Source organism: Neodiprion virginianus, chromosome 1, assembly GCF_021901495.1.
Source record: "Neodiprion virginianus isolate iyNeoVirg1 chromosome 1, iyNeoVirg1.1, whole genome shotgun sequence".
Lineage (NCBI taxonomy): Eukaryota > Metazoa > Arthropoda > Insecta > Hymenoptera > Diprionidae > Neodiprion > Neodiprion virginianus.
In genome coordinates, this window is record NC_060877.1 from 39,053,418 (window position 1) to 39,074,543 (window position 21,126).

The following is a 21,126-nucleotide window of genomic DNA, read 5'->3' on the forward strand; positions in this document are numbered from 1 at the left end:
TAGGCATTGCCGCGTCGTTTCTGAATCACGTGAATTTTCGCCCAACTTGTCACCGCGAAGGCGTTTAAAAGCCGTCAGTCTTGCTTCAAATTCTGGACACGGCGTGGGGGTAGACAGTTCTTCCGGCTTCCGTTAAGTTTGCGAGGTCAGAGAAGGCTGACTGTTCCGTGGTGCCGTTGAAAAACACAATGAAAATGGCGTGGCAACCGCAGGAGGAGGGACTTAGGCAAATTTTGACACTGTTGAAGGAGTCTCAGAGCCCAGACACAGCGACCCAACGTGCCGTGCAACAAGTATCCTTACCCTATTTACACTGAAAATTTATTCCGCGTTGAACGATCAGCAGAAGTTCTGTAATACTTGCCAATCTGCGCTGCGCTGCCAAGGGCGTGCTTTTATTGACAAATTATTCAACCTGGAAAACCGTCCAGTGTCGAGTGACGTTCGAATAATCGCAATTTATCACCTCCTATCTCGCATCCTGGCTGCACCCGATCTTTAATTCATTTCAGAAGCGACAGTACTTTAGTTTCATTTACCCGCTCAGCTCCCGGTCAAATATTTCGACGTATTTACAAAATATTACAATTAGCAATTTGCCTCCACGCTGATACGGCATCAGTAGCTTGTGTCAAATCTTCGCGGCTACTTCTTATTCTAACTCCGTAGGTTTTCTCAAGTTTCGAAAATGTCTTTTTGTCAATTTAGTACAGCTTCGTATTTGCTTCTATTTTTTTTTTTTTTTTTTTGCACAAATTGTTTAACGTTCTCATTTTCAATATTCTTTCAAGAGTTTTTAATTAATTCAGCAGCACTTAGCGAGCAATGAGTTGGATGGTTAGATAATTTTTCATTTTGGGAATCAAAAATAGATTCTTATCTCTGTTCTCACTTTCATTTAGAGGTATCAATAATGAGTTGAGTCACAACTTTGATCTTGATCCAATTTTCAAAACAACTCTTCACTCTTTAGGCGATGCCAAATTACTACCTACTTGTACACAAGTATTTATTTTCTTTAACCAAAGACGTGTTACAGAAATTGGAAGAACTCAACAAATTTCCAGATTTCAACAACTACCTGATATTTGTCTTGACGAAATTGACGTCCGAAGGTATGACATTCTCCACATTTATCATTTTAATCGCTACTTATTTGTAATTAAGAAAGAAACCTCAACAACTTTTCAGTGAAAGCAACTTTCAAGTTTACAGTTACTTTTTTTTTCTTGATAAATAACGTTTTGGCCTTAAGGAACACCCCAAACTAACTATCACAGCAGTTCACAGTTATAAAAACATGTTGATCAGTACTAAGGAATGCTTATCTGAAATTAATGAGATGTTGTCAAATAGGGACATATGTTAAACTTGAAAAATACCTTATGAAGCTTTCTATGGATCAAAATAACTTAATTAACCATTGACTCGTGAGCTACTGCATCAGCATCGAGCTGGACAGATATTTGAAATTTTCTATTTATAATATGCAAAGTGCCTACATGTCCCCTATAGATTGTTAGTGTTAAGTACCAATTGTATAACATATAATTTCACGACCACCAAGCTGTATTTTATGTGAAACTACGTATCATGTCACAAAAGATTCCTAGTCATTAGTAGAAAATATAAAGAGCATTAACATTTCCCAAAATTGCAAACTAATCTCCCTCGACATAAAATCACTTTATTAAAGATGGAATTCTTACGTGGTGTGAAAGTAATGCATCGAAACTATCTATTCTGTACATGTAAATCAATGATATAGGCAAGTAGAGGGTGTGGCCATTGGCTCCCCAATGAGTCTTTTGGTTGTTTATCTGTTCATGGAAAAATTAGAGAGTAAAGTCATTGCGAGGTTAGATTATGGTCTTCCCTTTTTTGGAAGGTGCGTCCGAAATATTATCTTGTGTGTCCGTGTACACTACGTTAAAGATGTAGTTTACAAATTCCACGAATCCGATCAATTTCGTATAAATTGAAAATACGTAAATAAAATCTAGCAAGACAACTGAATCAGTGATTGATTAAACACATACTGACTAACAATGGATATTTCCCTACGCTTATTAATAACGCTAAAGAAAACTGTGTGAACAAAGTTCATAATAGGATGTCAAACAAAAATTGTGTTGCATCTTTCCTATGTCAAATGGTTAGTTGAGAAACTTTGAACATGCATGATGAATATATAAATAATATTCGCTATGAAATCACCTACAACCAAGAGTATTTGAGAAGATAATTTGCGATATTGATTTGTGTAAAAATAATCAATACAACCAAAAATGACAGCCCAACCAACTAACCGATATAGGTAATTGAAGTAACGTGTATATCCAACTTCTTTAAAACACGAATGCTTTGTTACATGTTTTGATTAAGAATGCTAATGACAAATCAACTATATATAACTAGTTACTAAGGTAGTTGTTGGAAATTAATCGAAAACACAACATCTCACAAATCTACCACAAATGTGAGCGTTTAGGCAAGAATGTAAAGTCAAAAGTTTCGTTCTTTAATTATTTAGTCTATTCAAGTATTGTATCCCAAAAACAAGCATCCTACGTAAAAAGATTTTGTAACTTTGAAATAGTTTCATGTAGGCTGATTACTGTACAATTTTGAGTTCTAAAAATGGACTGCTGCGAACGTCCCGCGACCAAAATGTTATTCATCGTGATTGACAGAAAAATTATCTTACACCAGCAAATCAGAAATTCTTTCATGCAGTATTCACTGTCTAAATTATATTTTCACACTGGGTTTCAATCAATCTTGAGTTACCTTAATTTAGGCAAGATCAGTTTTCGTTATGCAAATAGTAGGTAATTGGATGAAACTTGTATAAAAATTAGGTGGAGTCAATTATTTTCTATAATTCTGCATTACGAATTAAGAAAATTCTCTAATGACAGATGAACCAACAAGGTCTTTGAGCGGACTAATATTGAAGAACAACGTAAAAGCGCACTTCAACATATTTGTACCTGAAGTGACAAATTTCATAAAACAAGAATGTCTTTCTGCAATTGGAGATCCTTCCCCACTGATTCGTGCTACAGTTGGCATTCTGATAACAACAGTCGCGTCAAAAGGTATGGTGATACGATTAGTAATTATATTGAGAATTTATGGTACAAGAAAGAAAACCTCTGTTGAAATTACACTCTTATCTTATTTTTGTAATGCAACATAGGTGAGCTCACATCTTGGCCGGAACTTCTACCGGCACTTTGTCAGATGCTGGATTCTCAAGACTACAATGTATGCGAGGGGGCCTTCGGCGCTCTATTGAAGATCTGTGAAGACTCGGCAGAATTATTAGACTCGGATGCGCTGAATCGTCCATTGAATGTTCTCATTCCCAAGTTTCTCCAATTCTTCAGACACACCAGCCCAAAAATTAGATCTCATGCTATTGCTTGTGTCAATCACTTCATAATCAACAGAACCCAAGCTCTGATGATTCACATCGATAGCTTTCTAGAAAATTTGTTTTATTTAGCGACGGACGACGATCCAGAAGTTCGAAAAAATGTCTGCAGGTAAAATTAAACATTTATTTAAATTTATACTGCTTAGTTATTCATTAAATCCTTAAGATTGCTAATGCGATTTCAATTTGATTCAATCTATAGGGCGCTGGTCATGCTTCTAGAAGTCCGAATGGATAGACTTATACCTCATATGCACAATATCATTGAGTACATGCTCATGAGAACCCAAGATCCCGACGAAGGTGTTGCTCTTGAAGCTTGTGAGTTTTGGCTGTCGTTAGCAGAGCAGCAAATATGTAAAGAGGCACTTGCTCCACATTTAACGAGGCTAGTTCCTGTTTTGGTAAGTGAAAAAGCAAGCTAATCTCAGAGATCTCTAAAACCCAGTTAATACTAACATTATTCAATCAAAAGTAGTAATATGTTACATATTAAATTTGAATATAATTACTTCTTACAATGTTCTCAATTTCGTGTGATTCGGCTGGCTCAGTTTAAAAATTTTTACAGGTCAGAGGTATGAAGTACTCTGAGATCGACATCATTTTATTGAAAGGTGATGTCGAGGAGGATGAGATGATCCCAGACAGGGAGGAGGACATAAGGCCTAGGTTTCACAAGTCTAGAACACATAATACACACCACACTTCAATTAACAAACACTCAGATGACAATGGAGTAGGTGACGATGACGATTCCGATCCTGAAGACGGTGGAGACGATGATTCGACACTCAGCGATTGGAATCTACGAAAATGTTCAGCAGCTGCTCTGGACATGCTCGCCAACGTATTTGGAGAAGAATTGCTTCCAGTTTTGGTACCAATATTAAAAGAGACTCTTTTCCATCAAGACTGGGAAATCAAAGAGTCAGGAATACTCGCCCTTGGAGCAATTGCCGAAGGTAATTGAGACTTTTCTGATAATGCATTTAGTTGTCGGTTGGTACTAAACTTTGGTGAATAAAGTATATCACGATCTAACCTCTTAGGTTGCATGACTGGGATGATACCACATTTGTCTGAACTGATACCCTACTTGATTGGCTGTCTTGGTGATAAAAAGGCGCTTGTACGTTCCATTACCTGCTGGACTTTGAGCAGGTATGCACATTGGGTTTGCTCGCAACCCCACGACACACATCTTAAACCTTTGATGACCGAGTTGCTCAAAAGAGTTCTTGACGGAAATAAACGAGTCCAAGAAGCGGCATGTTCTGCATTTGCGACCCTCGAAGAGGAAGCATCAACGGAGTTGGTTCCTTACCTAGGATTTATTTTGGAAACACTAGTCTTTGCTTTCGGCAAGTATATTTCTTATCAACAAACCTTTTCTTTTTACTTATGCAGCCGGTATAAGTTCACTTGAAGCCTGTTTAAGCTAAGGTTTACATTGAATTAGATACAAAGTAAATACCATGGCATTTTTATAGTTCTGCTGAAACGTAGATTTTCGTCTTTGTGAACTTCACAACAATTTCCAACGTTTCGTATTATATTAATCCAACAGGAAAGTACCAACACAAAAACTTACTGATACTTTACGATGCGATTGGGACACTGGCAGATTCAGTTGGTCGGCATTTGAATAAGCCTGAATATATCAACTTGCTCATGCCACCATTAATTAATAAGTGGAATGTATTGAAGGATGAAGACAAAGACCTCTTTCCATTGTTGGAGTGTCTGTCGTCTGTTGCCACTGCACTACAATCAGGGTTTCTTCCTTACTGTAAACCAGTCTACAGGTGTGAAAAGTTATTTTGCAACTCGTATTAGTAAAAATGAAAAGATTAAATTGAATCAGTTTTTTTTTTTTTTTGTTATTTCCGTTGCATTATAGCGTACGTTGATATGCACTTTCATTTTGCGTTTCTCTTGCAGGCGATGCATCTCGTTAGTCGAGCAGACACTGAACCAACATATTGCAAACACGCAGAGTCCTGAACAGTTCGATGCACCTGATAAAGACTTTATGATCGTTGCATTGGATCTGTTAAGTGGTTTGGCAGAAGGTTTGGATGGAGAAATAGAGAATTTGGTGCTCGATAGCAACGTGATGCAGTTGCTGTATCAGTGCATGCAGGATCCAATGTCTGAAGTTAGGCAGAGCAGCTTTGCCCTACTTGGAGACCTCACAAAAGCGTGTTTCCAACATGTATTACCCTGCATACGTTAGTGCACTTTCATGATTATTACCTAATTTTATGTATTGAAAATATGGTGCAGCTAGTATATTCAATTTACATAAAGCTTATTACCTAACTGCGTCAAATTCTTCAAGTAATCATATTTTGAAATTTGTTTTTAGCGGACTTTATGCCTATCCTTGGTCAGAACTTGAACCCTGAATTCATATCAGTGTGTAACAACGCAACTTGGGCTATTGGAGAAATATCTATAAAACTTGGTAAGTTCTAACATTTTCGATCTGTTCATTAAGCAACAAATTCTTTCAGATTATTCATTTATTTGTTTACACTTCAACGTCCACAAAAACTTGACGCAATTTTCAGTTTTCAATTTAAAAATTATATCGTCCTCTACTGAGAATATTTATTTTATCAATGACCAAAGCCTTGACAAATAATAACGTTTCTAAAATTCTATAAGAAAATCGTGATGACCGTTTCTGACTTCGATTTTTTCCTATGCTTTTCGTCGAATTTTAAACTTTGAATACCTATTATGTAATGCTAAACGTTTCTAAATTGGTTTCCCCCAAAGTGACTGCTTAAAAAGATGAGAAGTTTAAAAGTGAGTTTTTATGACTATAGTGAACTTTTTATTAGAAATTTTCTCTTTTCAACAGGCGGTGACACAAGTCCGTACGTTCCTTTGATCCTGTCACAGCTAATTGACATAATCAACCGACCTAATGCGCCTAAGACACTCCTGGAAAATACCGGTAAGTTATGCAACTTTGAATAAATTGTCGAAACTTATTTTGTACCCACTTCCACTGCGGACTGCCGAAAAGCAGCTGCACCCGTTGTATGGCTTGAGCCTAATACATATCGAAGAATCACATTGAAGGTAGTGTACTCGGCAAGAAAATATTGATAATATACAAAATGAACTGAAAGTTGAAACTGAAATATCGAACAATCGGACGGAATATGTTGAATCAATATGGTATATCTATGAGTTTGTTTGATTAAAATTTGTCACCTTATTATCATTACTGTTGCTTGTTTTGTAGTCATGGAATTTGGTTCCTGTAGAATTTTAATTATTGACAGTTTTTTCGTTCAGCTAGTTCTGATTCGTCATGAAAATCAATATTTTCAGTGGTTTGATTCTCAGCATAGATCTGTATAATTTTACCAATCACAAATCCCTTTAGCCGTTTCATGTACAGGGTAGAACGACAAATATTTGAGGGATGTATACAAGTTGACTTTTCTGAAGAACATGATTTTGTAATCTGGTAGCATTGCATGTCTCTGGTAAAATGTTATCATACTGTTTCTAGAAATAGTAAAAAGTTACCGAGTAAAATACTATAGTAAAATTGTAAAATGCAAACGTTACGTCAATGATATGAGCAAAGTTAAAAGTGCTTGTAGTGAAGAGTCTTGTAAATCAAAATACTCTATCTACTCCACACTCAACATATAAAACCAAAACTGAATACTTGGAACAAGTTTTTCAATATTTTCAAAGTAACTTTTCGTACGAATATGTTTTTCATTATGAGTTTCTACACAAAAGGTCAAGTGATAAGACTCTAAACATAATTTACATGAACCTGATATCAAGGCTTACGAATAAATTTTTTATGTGTCAACTTGTATGTAGTCTTTTAAAACATGGTGTCCAGCAGTCAGAAGAACTGGAAATTATAGGATTGTCAAATTTTGTTTAGCAGCGAGAATGTATGGAAAAATTGAAAATTATTTTCTTAACAATGACAAAAGATAAACTTCGGGAATGTTGTTATCAAGTTTTTGATACTATTTTAAGATCAGTTCGCCAAGTATTTGAAATATTTACATTGAAAACAGATATAGAAAGTGTAAAAAAAGTTGAATCATCTGGTCAAGAAAGACCAGTGCAAGGTAGGGAAAAGTTAGTGAAAAGTTAGGGAATTTTACATGCTATACTCGATGGACATTATGAAAAGAAATCACGCGATAACGGAAAATAATTGATTAAATTTTCGTTCGTTTCAAATGAACTTCAAAAATTAATTATTTGGTGTGCAGCTATTATAATTTTTCCTATTGTTTCAGCAACTAGGATAGTTGTATTACCTATGTTTACTATTATAAGTATTTGATATGTTGATTGATGATACGTTGACCTGTGTTTACCTTGTCTCTATTGATTGTTATTGATATTGATTATTAATTGATTAATTGATTAATTATGAATTTATTAAAGTTACACGCAGCAGAATATTCGCCTGAGTTGGTTGTTGGTTCGCTATCAGTTTGTCTTATTGTTTGTGTTTCCGGTCACTTCACTACACTTCGCTTCACTTCACTACTTACCGAAATGAAATGAAATGAAACGTAGCCATAACGATCGGTCGCCTAGGTTATGTGTGTCCCCACGACGTCGCCCCCATGTTACAGCAGTTTGTCCGACAGTGGTGTGTAACTTTTTTAATTATTATTATTACATTCTATTATCATTACATTATTATATCCTATTTTTATTAGTATTTTATTACGTATTATCACTATTTATCTATTATTATTCCTGATCCCTATAATTAATTGCATTGATATATAGTCATTTTTGAGTCGTTGCGTACCCATTGCTCTAGACCAGAAACGGTCCTGGAGTGTTCATCTAACGTCTTTCTGTCCATAACAACAAAAATTGGATACAAATCATTATCGATATGATACTTCAAAAATGTCCAATCGTCGCTATCTATAATTACTTTATAGTACCGCTCGAGTACCGGTACATAGATTTTTATGGTTGTTTTCAGTGAGTACGTATAATAATTACAGTTACTACCACAAAATTTGACTTTGGTATCAGGAAGTAATATCCCTAATACTAGTACTAACTTGTGTCCTCTAGTGCGTACCCTATACATAATTTTTGTAACACGTTATTTAATCTTTCAATGCCACGATGAACTCTCTGATTGTTACCAATATGTAATTCGTGTTGATAATTCTGCTATTTTTTTTTTTCATACGTTAATCCTTTGCAAGGTAACAGTTTAGTCATCCAAATTGCTGCTTTCGTGATTAAAAAATTCGTCTCTCATTCTTTGTTCTTATTATCATCTCTTACAAAGGATTAATGTAAAGCTTTCAGCTGATATCCTCAGGCAGAAGATCAGGGGGTGACAAGACTAAAATCAATTTTACTTGCATCGAAAGTGAAATGAGTTTTCTGTCGTTTCTACGCAATGTAAAAATTTGGTTAAAACGAAAACTATTGCTTGAACATTTCAACGACTCTGTTCCATGCAAGCAATTCCTCAACTATACCACTTATCTATAAACCTCTTGTCGCAGAGGATAACAATGTAGATCTACATTCTAAATTAATACTCTTTGATTATCAGAGTAGACTTTCTAATGTTATTTTAACCTTTATCAATAGGTGCACATCGCTAAGGAATATACGAGATAACGAGGAGAAGGATTCAGCATTTAGAGGCATGTGCCAAATGATTACTGTTAATCCTGCCGGTGTTGTACCAGACTTTATCTTCTTCTGTGATGCTGTCGCTTCCTGGGTTACACCTAGAGACGATCTTAAGGACATGTTCCACAAAGTGTGTATACGTGCTTTGCTTTCAAATATGCTCAAATCAAAATTTCCAGCCAACTATGATATGATGTAAAAAAATTGGTCAAATTTCAAATTTAATTATGAGACAAGTTGACTGACATAGTTTTGCTGGGTTTGACGAAAGAGTAATGTATATAAAATTTAAATTGACAGATTTTGCATGGGTTCAAAAATCAAGTTGGTGCAGAAAACTGGAAACGATTTTCCGACCAATTTCCGCCACAGCTTAGTGAGCGGCTTCATGGCATGTATGGCGTCTGAGCAGCCCCGCCTACTTATTGTAAGTACATATTAACATTGTAGATACTTAGTTTGTGACGACTTGATCAGTCAATTAAGTACGCGAACTAATTTACGGCTGGTGTGTAATTTAGATCAAAGGATCGAAGTATCGGAAGGCTTCCTGAATTTTGGCCACGACATTTTCTCACGCTTCAAGCCCCAACTGATAGATTTCAATACGAAAAAAGACAGTTTGTCGATATACCGAGTTACTTCCTGCTGTTTTTATTTTTCAGACGGCCGCTGTACGGGGCAGGCCGAATGGGGTTGGGCGGGGAATAATAATACTGGGTGGACAGGGTGGGTGGGTGAAACCACGGCCTCTTCTCATCGTCATCGTCATCTCGTAAACGTATTCGTAATCGTCGTAACCGTCTCGTCGTCGTTGTGAGGCCCTCGGAAAAATGCACGATCTCAATGTAATCGTTTGTCATTCTGAAACGATAAACAAAATAGTAATCCATGCGGCGGATGAAAACTCGAAAAGATGAAGAAAATGAGAAAGAAAATACTATCACAAAGGGAAAAAACAAAGTATATAAACACATAAATAAAACGTATCAACACACAGCGGCCGAGGGGAACTAAAGGGAGGGTGGGTCAGGGTGGGAGGGAGGGTGGGTTATTGTGGGTATCATCACCACTTAGTGTGGAGAAAAGGGAGGGAAGAGAAAGGTACCGCACGGCGGTCATTTATGGTACCGCGAAAACGTAGGAGTGTGCGGTTATACGCGCAAATTGAATTAGTGATTCATACACTGGTTGGCATATTACGCCCAAGTGTACAAAAAGAAAAAAAAAAAAAAACAAAATGCAATCAAGCTGCAGTTCTTTATTATCAAGACTACTGGCTTATATTATCTACTGCGCACTGCTCAAGATTAATATTCTTGTGCTAATCCAATATGAGAGAAACAATTGACTCTTCTTATCTTCACTTTCTCGTATGCGCTTAGCTACGTACACATTATGTATGTACATGTATTTTTCTTCCGGCAATCGAGTGCCATAAATCGCTTGTTTACGTGAGAGAAAAAACAGTTAAAGTAGACAAATGAACGTATTATATATTTCTCATCGAGCAGCCGCGCAAAATTCTTTCGACCTTGATATATATATATATATATTTTTTCCAAACTTGTATGTTTTTATTATTGTAAATTACAAGGCATAAGAGGGGGGAAAAAAGAATAAGAAGAATTTTGCATCATGTCTTTTTGTCTCTTCATAAGATCGATCAGTGTCAACCAACGTGTTTTAGAAATTGTTGAAAAAAAATTTTTTACTACCAGTTATCAAAGATCGGTACCAACGATTTATATCGTAAATGATATGTTCGATATAAGTGAAATACTGTATAAACTGTGCTGTTTTTGTAATTAAGAGTAGTGACTGGCTAAAAGAGAATCGGTGGTCTACAAAATGAAAAAAGTAACATGGCGCAATAATATCCGATTAGAAATACAAAAAAAGCTTTGTTTTATCGCGTAACGATGAATTAGATTACATCAAAGAACTAAAAAGCTCATATCCAGAACTGTTATAATCTTCAGAAACAGTTTCGAGTACACGCATACTCATCAATCAATCGCACAAGTGCGCTATATTGCGCGCTTTAGTTGCAAATACAAATGCGATTAAGCTTCAAATATTCCAAATTATTTAACTTTTAGTTGAAGGATTAAGTTTTTTTAATTATTATCAAAACGACGCAATTGACCCATAAAAAAAATTAGGGAGGGGGGGATTTTCGTGTTCAACATATAAATGTATAATTCGAGACTATGATTAATGCAAGGCCAATGCGATCAGGCCTTTTATTCGCATAAATTTGAAAAACTCTTATAATATCTAGAAACGAAGGAAAAAAAGTTTATTATTCCACACATTTGGGTTTTTTCATTTTTATTTATTTTTTTTTGCTCTTTATCAACCCAAGAATATTGTTAAGATTTAAATAAGTAAAGCTCAGTTTACGCAAGAAATTTCGATGTCTATGTTTGTTTTACGTTAATGTCTCAGCAAATTAATCCCAAATTGGAAAGCTTTAATAAAGTAATGTGAATGGCAGGGAACAAGAAATGCTAGTGGCAAGCAAAGCGATATCGAAAGATACAAGACTTCAAATTTCTATTTCCTTAATTATTTTGTTTGTTGATTTAGGATTTCTGTTTGTAGTTTTCTTTTTAATTTTTTTTCTTTATTTTCTTATTTATCATCCACACGTGACGTAAATTATGTATACAAAGGTTTACTCACGATTGATACTTCACATTTCCATTAACTGTCGCTAGGTGATGTTATTATTAGCAAAACTATTTCGATCAAAGTTCTATCGAAGTCTGTTGTCTTTGGACGTCCAATCAGAACTCGAAAGATCAGGAAAAGAGCTGAAAACTTTCAGATTACGTATTGGTGATATGTGATCGCTCCCTACTCAACTGATGTTAGTTTGTCAATCACTTGACAGTAATTGTCATCGATAAATCTGATCCCAAATTAGTCCTTTCCTAACCCTGCCTGCGCCATTTTTGTGATATTAATGACTGTCTTTTTTTTTTTTTTTTTTTTCCCCATTTACAACTTTTTCCATATTGCCGAATGAGTCGGGTCGCAATCAGACGGTCAATCAGTCAACTTGTAACTCGTAAGATTTTAACATTTTTCTGCTCCACTTCCCCTCGGCGTTAATCTTCGAATTCACCAAGAATCTTTTAATAATGTAATCTTTTTATTTATTTTTATTTATTATAAATACTATTATTATTATTATTTCCAAGACGATATTTCAACCCGTTTAATCAGTTAAAAATTTACCTAGTTGCGTGTGTTGCGGTGAATTCCGACTGTCTGATCTGATACCGAAAGAAAGCGAAAAAGAACAGCTGGTATGACGTAATTAATTGACAAATGAGCACGAAAGTTGGAAGCTTAAATACGCGCTACTTATGTGTAACGTAGTATGATCATAAAAATTTAAATGTTATTAGACAACCGAAAGGAATTGTGATTGATAGATATTTTTATTTTATTTTATTTTATTTATTTTTTTTCAATCAATGTTTTACTATTAGCATATTTTTTTTCCTTTCAATTTAATTATGTGTAACAAAGTACCAAATTTCTATTGCAAGTTGCGTAAGCGTAGCGTGAAAATAAAATGCTGAAGGGGAAGTCATAAATGAATGTATGGGATTATAATGTATGTATTTGTGGTAATTAGGGGCGGTGATCGAATATTGAAGTAATAATTAAACGGCAAAAACACAAGTAAATATATTGTTGTATCTTTATTATTATTTTATTTTTTATTTTTTTTTATTATTGTTGATGTTGTCGCTGTTGTTGTTATTACTGCATGAGACTATAGCGTAATAGACTGACGACGAGCCATAAACGTGGTTAAATAATTATATTATAATATCTCTCACTTAATGCTACGTTACGGTTATTATTATAATTATTTTTAATTCTTTTTTCCCACGATGACTGCTAGTACTATTAGGCGGTGTATTTTATTAATTATATATCCATTGTAGAACGTTCCGTGCAGGCAATATTGGAAGTGGTTTCTATCCTCTGAGAAATTTGACTAGACGTATGTTGTTCACGTTGTATAATATTTTATCACGGTTTAAGGAGATATACTCAATCTCAACGTGGATTTAGATATCACCAAATATCCAAGTCCACGTTTTCATTTCACGCAAAAATGTGTTGGTGTGTTTCTTTTTTCAAAATTGCACGTAGAAATCGGCCGTTACGCCCTTTGCGGTATGATGCATAATCTTTGATGATAGCCAAAATGGAAGACATTTAACGATGTACAGGCGTGTAGGTCGAAATCGTGCCAGGTGGGTGAAAATTATAGAAATTGTTCTTGCTTTTACTTTAAAACCCTGCATAGAATTTGGAAGCGGTTGTCTGAACCTGAATTATTTTACTTTTAATTTTTCGTGATTTTACATTAAGCCTGACAGTTTCCTGTAAGAATCAATGCAAAATTACGCACAATTAAACGAAAAATAATGCCGGTAAGGTTGAGATAATGCTTTCCAAATTTTACACAGGTGTTTAAAATAAAAGTGAGATCAATTTGTACAATTTTCATTGACCTAGCAGGATTTTGACCTACACGCCTGTACATCCTTAATGCAGTCGGTGATGACTGATTATAGCATCCCCTTAAACTTATATGAGTAGAAGATCATCTTTATCCAGCACACTATCTGTCATGATCGCTGGGAACTCTCTATCCATACTTAATAATCGACGTTAATAATATTACAAGTTCTTTTCAAAGGAGAGAAACTTGATAGGACTGTTCCTTGTACCTGATGATCCTATCCTTGCGGTGACAATTATTTGTTATTATTATTCTGCAATTGTTAATGTTAATATTTTTTCATCTCTTTTTCTGTCGGTTCAGATTTAAACATCGCCATTGTATTTATACTGTCATATTTTTTTTTTTTTTTTTTTTTTCATCAATCGACTTTTACGGCGTTGTCACTGCCGCTGTCGCTGCTATATGCTCTTCTGTAATTGTAAACGCCATAAAAACCGTCGGGGTTACGAAAGCAATATACGTATGATTAATATAGCCACAGTCAAAAAGCTGAGGGTATTACGCACCCTGTATGGAACTATTTGAGGTTCATCAACCGTACATTTTATGGCTGCAGCTATATTAGGACGCCGTAATGTGTTGCAAGTTCGATGATATTGAAAATTTTTCGATCAATGATATTGCATGTAGTTAGCATAGTCCCGTAAGTATTTCACAATCATTTTTTTTATCCGACTAAAAATTGTAAAACATTATTATCACCCTGATTGTACGCATACCGTGATGTATAAAACATGTTCATACACGGTACAAGCTATAGCCACGTACTGAGAAAGAGTTTCACCACGTCGTTCATTAGAGAAATGAAACAATTCAGATGAAATAAAAAAGATTTTAACTAAAACTCACGCAATTGTATGATGCATGTAATTCAACTATCCATTATCGTCATATTTCTGTCATTATAGTTTCGTGAAGAGATTTCATAAGTCACGCTCTGCGATCACTTGCACAGCTCAAGCAATCATCTCAATAATAAATAAGTTCGAAATTTTACAAGTTTGAAACTAATCGATCAGTCACGAGGGATTACTGTGGCGCGCTAAACGTACGCGGCTCGATACATGCGACTACACTGGTTTCCTCTTACGGATAAAGGAACGTGTGCACGTAGACAAACACATGCTTGAGTTTGGTCGCACGCAAGCGTGGTTGCGTTAAATCTATTCCCGATCGGTCTCAACGGGATGCTGATCCCCTTCTCCGCCGCCTCCATGCAGGACACTCGCTAAGTGATTGGTTCTCTTGATTAGGGTCGCTCACACGGTTCAACTTCAGCTTGAAGGACAGGTGTGGTAATGATCCGTTTTCCCCGATCACGCGGGGGTCGAAGAGAGTCTGGTAGGGGGAACCGTTCTACGATACCCTCGATTTAATCTCCCCGCCTCCCGGCCGCCACTCTATTACTCGAATTGATTCGGCATCGTTGCTGCCCAGGGGGCGGAAACGGACGACAAAACGAAAACGGAAACTCCGTTTAGCTCCTCGTTTCCCTCCTCCTCCTCCTCCTCCACCTCCGATTCCTCCTTCTCACAACCTTCGAGCCCTCCGACCCGCTGTAATCTCCCCACCATCGCCACTTCCACGCGCTTACCTCGAAAAGACACATTCGCACCACCCTTCCTCTCCCCCTTCCCACCATTATTCGAATCTACTCACTTTATTTCACAGCGAATCTGTACACCATTCCCATTCAAATTCATCCGACTCAATATTATCCTGGAAAATATACTGTCACGCGTGATCCGAATAGAACAAATTTTCCCTTATACGCACCCCTTTAACAAAATCAAATTGCTCGCTTTGATACGGTTGGTTTACATACAACATGCGCTGAATGACGTCCCGGTGATAAATACCCTGTACCCTGATGATTGAGCGAAGTTGGATAATTCAGTTCTACGTAGATTTCAGATTCAACGCGCTTAACATTCCGAACGATTTTTGTTTTTTCAAAATTATTCAACAAGCACCGAGGTTGAACCAAAGATTTCAACTTTCTATTATAAGAATGTTGCGAGAGCGGGAGAAAAGGAGGAACCGTGCCACTGTGCTTGTGGGGTGCCCCTTTACGCTTCCAGTGACCCCACCCCTTAATCTAATCCAAGGATAATCTAAAATTCATGACACACATAACTGCCAGGCGATGATATATATCTGGGGGTTAAGGGGTGGGGTTCGCCCTCGCCAGCAATCGCGGCGTTATTATTTAATGTTACGTAGGCCGTGGACGACCGGCTGTAAATCTCGGCATTCTTTTTCTATTAAACATTAACGTTAATTGAACTCCCATGCACCTTCTATCCCAGCATCTTTGAATCGGCACATTTGCATGTGGATACATACATTCACATACGTATAGAACATAAGGATTTGTACCGCATAACAGAATTGAGAGTGATCTACTGACGAAAAAGGGCACGAAAGAAATACACACCACAGGAGGTTTTTAACAATTGAATGGAGCTCGGAATAAAAATATCTCGATGATAAATGTTTGTTGCAGGTACTCTTAGTTTGGCTCTCGCTCTGCGGTAACCCGAGGAACGTAATTGATTGTTCTTCCTAGCAAGGCCCGATGGTCGTTTGGTTTTGGGTTTTCATTCGCGAGCAAGGATATTATATCGCAGTTAACACCGCCATTCAGCGTCCGCCCTGCTCCCTGACTAAGCGAAGTAACTTGGAGCCTAGAGTGCAAGGGAGGGCGACAGGGGGACAGACAAATGATGGCCAATTTAGGCGCGCGGGAGAAAAACTTCTTGAAACTCGGATTAAAACAAGCGACGAGACTCTCCGCGAAATTATCTTGGCCCTGCGAAGATTTCTTTTTATTTCATTTTATACTCCGCTTTATTTCACCCGGGGGAATTGGGATACACTGCACACTAAGCAGGTAGAGGTATATATGTGTATGTGGGGGTATACATAGGTATACAAGTGTATAATATATATCCTCTGCATGGATATTCTTACAAACTCATCGCAACGATTTTTCGACTAGAAATTATTGAGCTTTCTTTCGTGCAGTTGAAAAAAAACCTGAAGATCAGATTGAATGAGATATTGTCGAAAATCTTGTTTATCGTACCAAGAATAATCTTTTCTCGCCAATTTTGAGGATTGCAAGATTTGATGAAGGAATCCAATTCAATGTTCTAATGTCCAAATATTCCGCATGTCATGTAATTTCATTCCCCAGAAATTAATTTGATCCGGCGATTCGGATAATATACTCTTCAATTCATTACAACCCGGCAATAAATCGCAATTTTGAATTTTGAATTTGGAACGCCGGTTCTCGTTCCACGATCCGCGTTCCGAATTTCTCGGAGAGCGATCGCGCGCCCCCTAACGACGCCCAGGGGTCACGTGGGGAGGGGGGGGGGGGAGTAACGCGATTACCGGCACCCCCGCGTTGCGAGTGGACGAGCGAGTGAGCAAGCGGTTGCCGGGCTGCAGCATCTACTACACACAACGCGGCTCTCTCTTCTCCTTGATTTATCCGACTGGCGTCGGGCAGTTATTGCATTAGCGCGTTCTACCCGGAGTCAGTCCGGTCGCCTTCACTGCCGGTGCCGCGACCACCGCGTATACACGTAGACAGGGATTCGTCCGAGCCAAGTTGGACCGACCGTGAATCATCCCCCAAGAATAATGTCTTCCCAGTTCCGAGTTCCTCCAACCATCCCCGAACTTTCCGATTTCCGCACCACTCCGTTGTGTTATTGTACCGTCCTCGACGTTCCACGTATGTATATTTCCCGGCTTGTAAGTTGGAGCATTTTTACTGTTTACTATTAAATTTTTGAAGATCTTTCAGGTAGAGAGGTGTAAAGAGGTACGAGCTTGCTGCAGAAAATACCCATCACCTGGATCACGAAGCTAATAGTAAGATTATGCACTCTTTGATGTACAATTGTGCATGTGCAAGCGCAAAGTTTTGAAAGGTTAATCTGAAACATCGAAAGCTCTGCGTTATTTCCGCATTATGCTTGCATCGCTGCACATCGGGTCCGATGCGTCACAAGTTCACGGAGTATTAGTTTGAAACAGAATTGTTGAAAATTTTCTTTGTCAGATAATTATACCATGCTTTCTGTTTCCTCTGCTTTTCGAATCAGGGTGTAAAAGGATTAAAGCTGATTTTCTAAAACAAATAACAAGGGTTGCGCAAATAAAAAATTATGCGTGTAAGCAAGATTGAACTCGATATTGTGTCTTTACGTAATAGAGCAATCAGGGAGAACTGAACTTTAATCTGTATGAAAATAAAAATGAATTATTAACTTTGGTCGATGAAGAGTCTGCAAAATCTTATACAGCGCATGTGTGTTATATTTCCATCGTTAATCGGTATCGCTACTTTCTTACTTATAATAATTCTAATTATCAGCCGTGTAAGAATGTTAAAGATGTCTATAACGAGTCAATTGATACTTGTGAACGAAAGTAAATTATAATCCAGCGAAACTTTTCTTTTCTTTGCTTCTTTGGTATGTCTAATATACAGCTATCTCTCAGGGGTCGCACATAGTTTAGCCTCGCTTTTTACACCATCCCTTACGATAAAGGAAAGAAGGAACTATAACATAATCAATGGTTCAGCATTGAAATGAATTAATGATGAGAATCACTTGAAACTACGGATATCTAAATATTGACACGACTATAATTTTTCACGCACCTTTTCCTCTTTCCTTTTCCTTCCTTGCCATCCCCGCGCGAGTTTATGTATAATCTATACGTCTACAAAAATTCATTACAGCCCCAACGACGGCTAACCGAAGTGATAATACAATATACATACACTATAGGTATAACTTACAAACTACCGACAGAGCAAAGGATAAACCTACAACACGAGGTTTCTACAGTCCTACGCCGGCCTGTCCAGCCCGAGTGCTTCCTGGTGCCTTCTCGCCTTGAGCCTGAGGTCGGCGATGCTGCTGTTTTTTGACCGCGCTGCGGCCGCGGCAGCGGCAAGAGAAGCCGTCAGACCCAGGGGATGCGGCGCGTGGTGTTGGTGCTGGTGCTGATGGTGATGGTGCTGGTGATGGGAGTGCGGTGGCGGGGGCGGCGGGGGTGGAAGACAGAAGAGACCCCCGGCTGCCGCGTAGTGGAGGACAGCCGGGTCGAACGCCGAGCCCGTGGCCGAGTTCGTCGAAGCCGCGACTCCAGGCGGAGGTGGAGGATGCAGCCTCAACGCTGGGAGGTACGGAGCAACTCTGCAAGGTTCCAAGGACGTTGGCGGGCTCCTGGGCGGTAGGACGAGACCACCTCCGACACCTGATTCCGACAGATGAACATATTTTACAGTCTGCAATTCGTGTTTTACGAAAGGATGCAGGACGATTCTGTATACTAATTACTGTACATGAAGTTTCATCTGATTGATGCAATTAAGGGGGTCGTCTAGTCTTGAAATTGAAAAAAAAAATCGATTTTCGTTTTCTTTCGCATATTATTATAGCTACATCTTTTAAGAATATTTCGGTCCAGAGCCGGTGCTAAATTTTCAAAAATTGAGGAAGTTGTGAGCACTGGAGTGAAACATTGCCACAGTGTGCACCTCAATAGAACCGAGTTCAAGGCTAGAAAGATGGGCCTATGCGGAAGCGGAAGCAGCGTCAAAATCCGAGGTCCAAACTTTAAAGACGCCAACATTGAAACGCGTTTTTCTTGATACAGCATTTGTCAAAAATGTAGACGTGATATCTCAAACAGCAGTAGATCGATCCTGCTAAAATTTTTACAGCATTTTTATTATACCTAGACCTATCGCGTGAACTAGGATAATCATGATTACTTTGGCAGTTTTTTTTTTTTTTTTCACGAGCTGAACAAATGGAAAAAATGCAATTTTCACATTTTTTTAAACTGTAAAAAATTCAATTTCGAAAATTTTAAGGTCATTTTAGTTGATGCTAGAGCCGCAAGCTTAAAAATCAAAATACGTTTTTTTTTTTTTTTTTTTTTGATTACACGAGTGCTATATGAGTCTACGCTCAAGCACATTTATTTTTATATACGTTCCTATCGGACAGTATACATTAGGTTATAGTCAATATTTCGTCTCCAAAAATTTACAAAGTTTGTTCAAAGGTCAATATAGTGTGAAAATTATGAAAAATTTGACTCCTATGGTTTGTATTAAAAGAAATACCCCAAAAACTTTTAAATAAGCAGCCGTCACACTAAATGACCCCCTTAAAACGAAGTCTGTTGTCCTGAAGTGTCTGTAGATGTGAAATCAAGGCATATTACCTCACCGCGGGCTGATGTTCACGACAGGTATTACGAGATTTTTTCCTGTCCTACCTTTGTGCAGCTGACTCTCGTGCTTGCGGCACTTTGCGCGTCGGTTTTGGAACCAGACCTGGACTCGAGCTTCGCTCAACCCCAGCCGCTGGCTAAGTTCCTCCCTCATAAACGCGTCCGGGTAATGGGTTTCATCGAAGAGTCTTTCGAGCTCCGCTAGCTGTTCAAGGGTGAAATTCGTCCTGGATCTTCTCTGCTTTCCGCCCCCTGCGCTCACTGTCGCTCCTGAACCAACAACGCTGCCAGGTCTGCTTTGCACGAGACTCGAGACAGCTCCTATAAGGCGTTGACAAAGAAATCTGACTAGATCTTCGGTAGACGACGAGAAGTCGCAGTTTGCCTCGAAAAAAAAATTACAAAACTTTTGTTTAATTGTTCAGACGAGCAGCGAGTATCAAAGAAGTACGTAAAACAGATACAGGAATGACACGTCTTTCCTAAAGAGTAAAAATTGAGCTTTGATATCCGGCATATTTTTCTCACATTTCGCGATCCCGAGTTCAAATATACCGCAGTCGAAACGTTTCCAACGCATTCTCATGTACCAGATTACACTCGATCGGAACCATTATTCAATTTAATCGTCGCTTAGTTATTGCTCCTTGAGTTGTAATCGCGAACGCTCGAGGATATCTTCCGGCTCGTTTCCTCCGAGGTCCGGCAGTCTGATCGTAAATTCACCCTGCTTACGAGTATTCTATTCAAATCTGCGCCGCTACGACATCGCGAATTGGCCGGCATTAGCGGGTAGCAAATCTACACGGACCCCAGCGCAGTCCCGTATTGTATGTATAGCTGGAAGAGGAAAAAGTTATCCACACGATTCTCGGGGTACGAGGGTGGCTGACGACTGTGCGGAGATTATACGTACACCCACCTTATACGACTTTGGAAGAACTTGGATAACAACGCGGTAAATACGTTATCTTATACACATATTACGAACGTGCTAAAACTAATCGCTGAACGGTGAAAAATTCAACTGTAAAAGATTGTAATAAACGTTCTTGTAGCAATTTTTCATGCGAAATGTGTTTCTGAAAAAATGATAAATCATCGGCCGAACGATCGAGTGCAGTATTATACGTACGCACATCAGTTACTTTCGTAATTCGACATTTTGAAATTG

The 21,126-nt window shown here is 37.9% G+C and overlaps 2 protein-coding genes across 5 annotated transcripts in view; one reads left to right on the top strand and one right to left on the bottom strand.

The window, feature by feature from the left end:
* LOC124296664 (transportin-1) overlaps nucleotides 1–21,126 on the top strand; it is a 25,753-nt gene continuing 4,627 nt past the window's right edge. The window contains exons 1-15 of one of the 4 annotated variants that reach the window (XM_046746875.1): nucleotides 1–293; nucleotides 1,040–1,115; nucleotides 2,922–3,101; nucleotides 3,203–3,551; nucleotides 3,645–3,846; nucleotides 4,014–4,407; nucleotides 4,495–4,806; nucleotides 5,013–5,250; nucleotides 5,387–5,676; nucleotides 5,814–5,912; nucleotides 6,315–6,410; nucleotides 8,024–8,099; nucleotides 9,077–9,251; nucleotides 9,422–9,548; nucleotides 16,186–16,580. In XM_046746875.1, coding sequence (XP_046602831.1) covers nucleotides 189–293; nucleotides 1,040–1,115; nucleotides 2,922–3,101; nucleotides 3,203–3,551; nucleotides 3,645–3,846; nucleotides 4,014–4,407; nucleotides 4,495–4,806; nucleotides 5,013–5,250; nucleotides 5,387–5,676; nucleotides 5,814–5,912; nucleotides 6,315–6,410; nucleotides 8,024–8,099; nucleotides 9,077–9,251; nucleotides 9,422–9,529 — 2,700 coding nt within the window. In that variant the 5' untranslated portion in view covers nucleotides 1–188 and the 3' untranslated portion in view covers nucleotides 9,530–9,548; nucleotides 16,186–16,580. Of the gene's footprint in view, nucleotides 294–1,039; nucleotides 1,116–2,921; nucleotides 3,102–3,202; nucleotides 3,552–3,644; nucleotides 3,847–4,013; nucleotides 4,408–4,494; nucleotides 4,807–5,012; nucleotides 5,251–5,386; nucleotides 5,677–5,813; nucleotides 5,913–6,314; nucleotides 6,411–8,023; nucleotides 8,100–9,076; nucleotides 9,252–9,421; nucleotides 9,549–9,642; nucleotides 9,753–9,786; nucleotides 10,140–16,185; nucleotides 16,581–21,126 lie in introns of those variants that run through there. The other 3 variants (XM_046746874.1, XM_046746876.1, XM_046746877.1) reach the window with 3 other exon arrangements.
* LOC124310322 (homeobox protein Hox-B3a-like) overlaps nucleotides 17,992–21,126 on the bottom strand; it is an 11,903-nt gene continuing 8,768 nt past the window's right edge. Inside the window, exons 3-4 of the mRNA XM_046774133.1 lie at nucleotides 19,998–20,273; nucleotides 17,992–18,965 (exon numbers count right to left, since the gene is read on the bottom strand). Of these exons, the coding sequence (XP_046630089.1) occupies nucleotides 18,556–18,965; nucleotides 19,998–20,273 (686 nt within the window). The 3' untranslated portion in view covers nucleotides 17,992–18,555. The remainder of the gene's footprint in view (nucleotides 18,966–19,997; nucleotides 20,274–21,126) is intronic.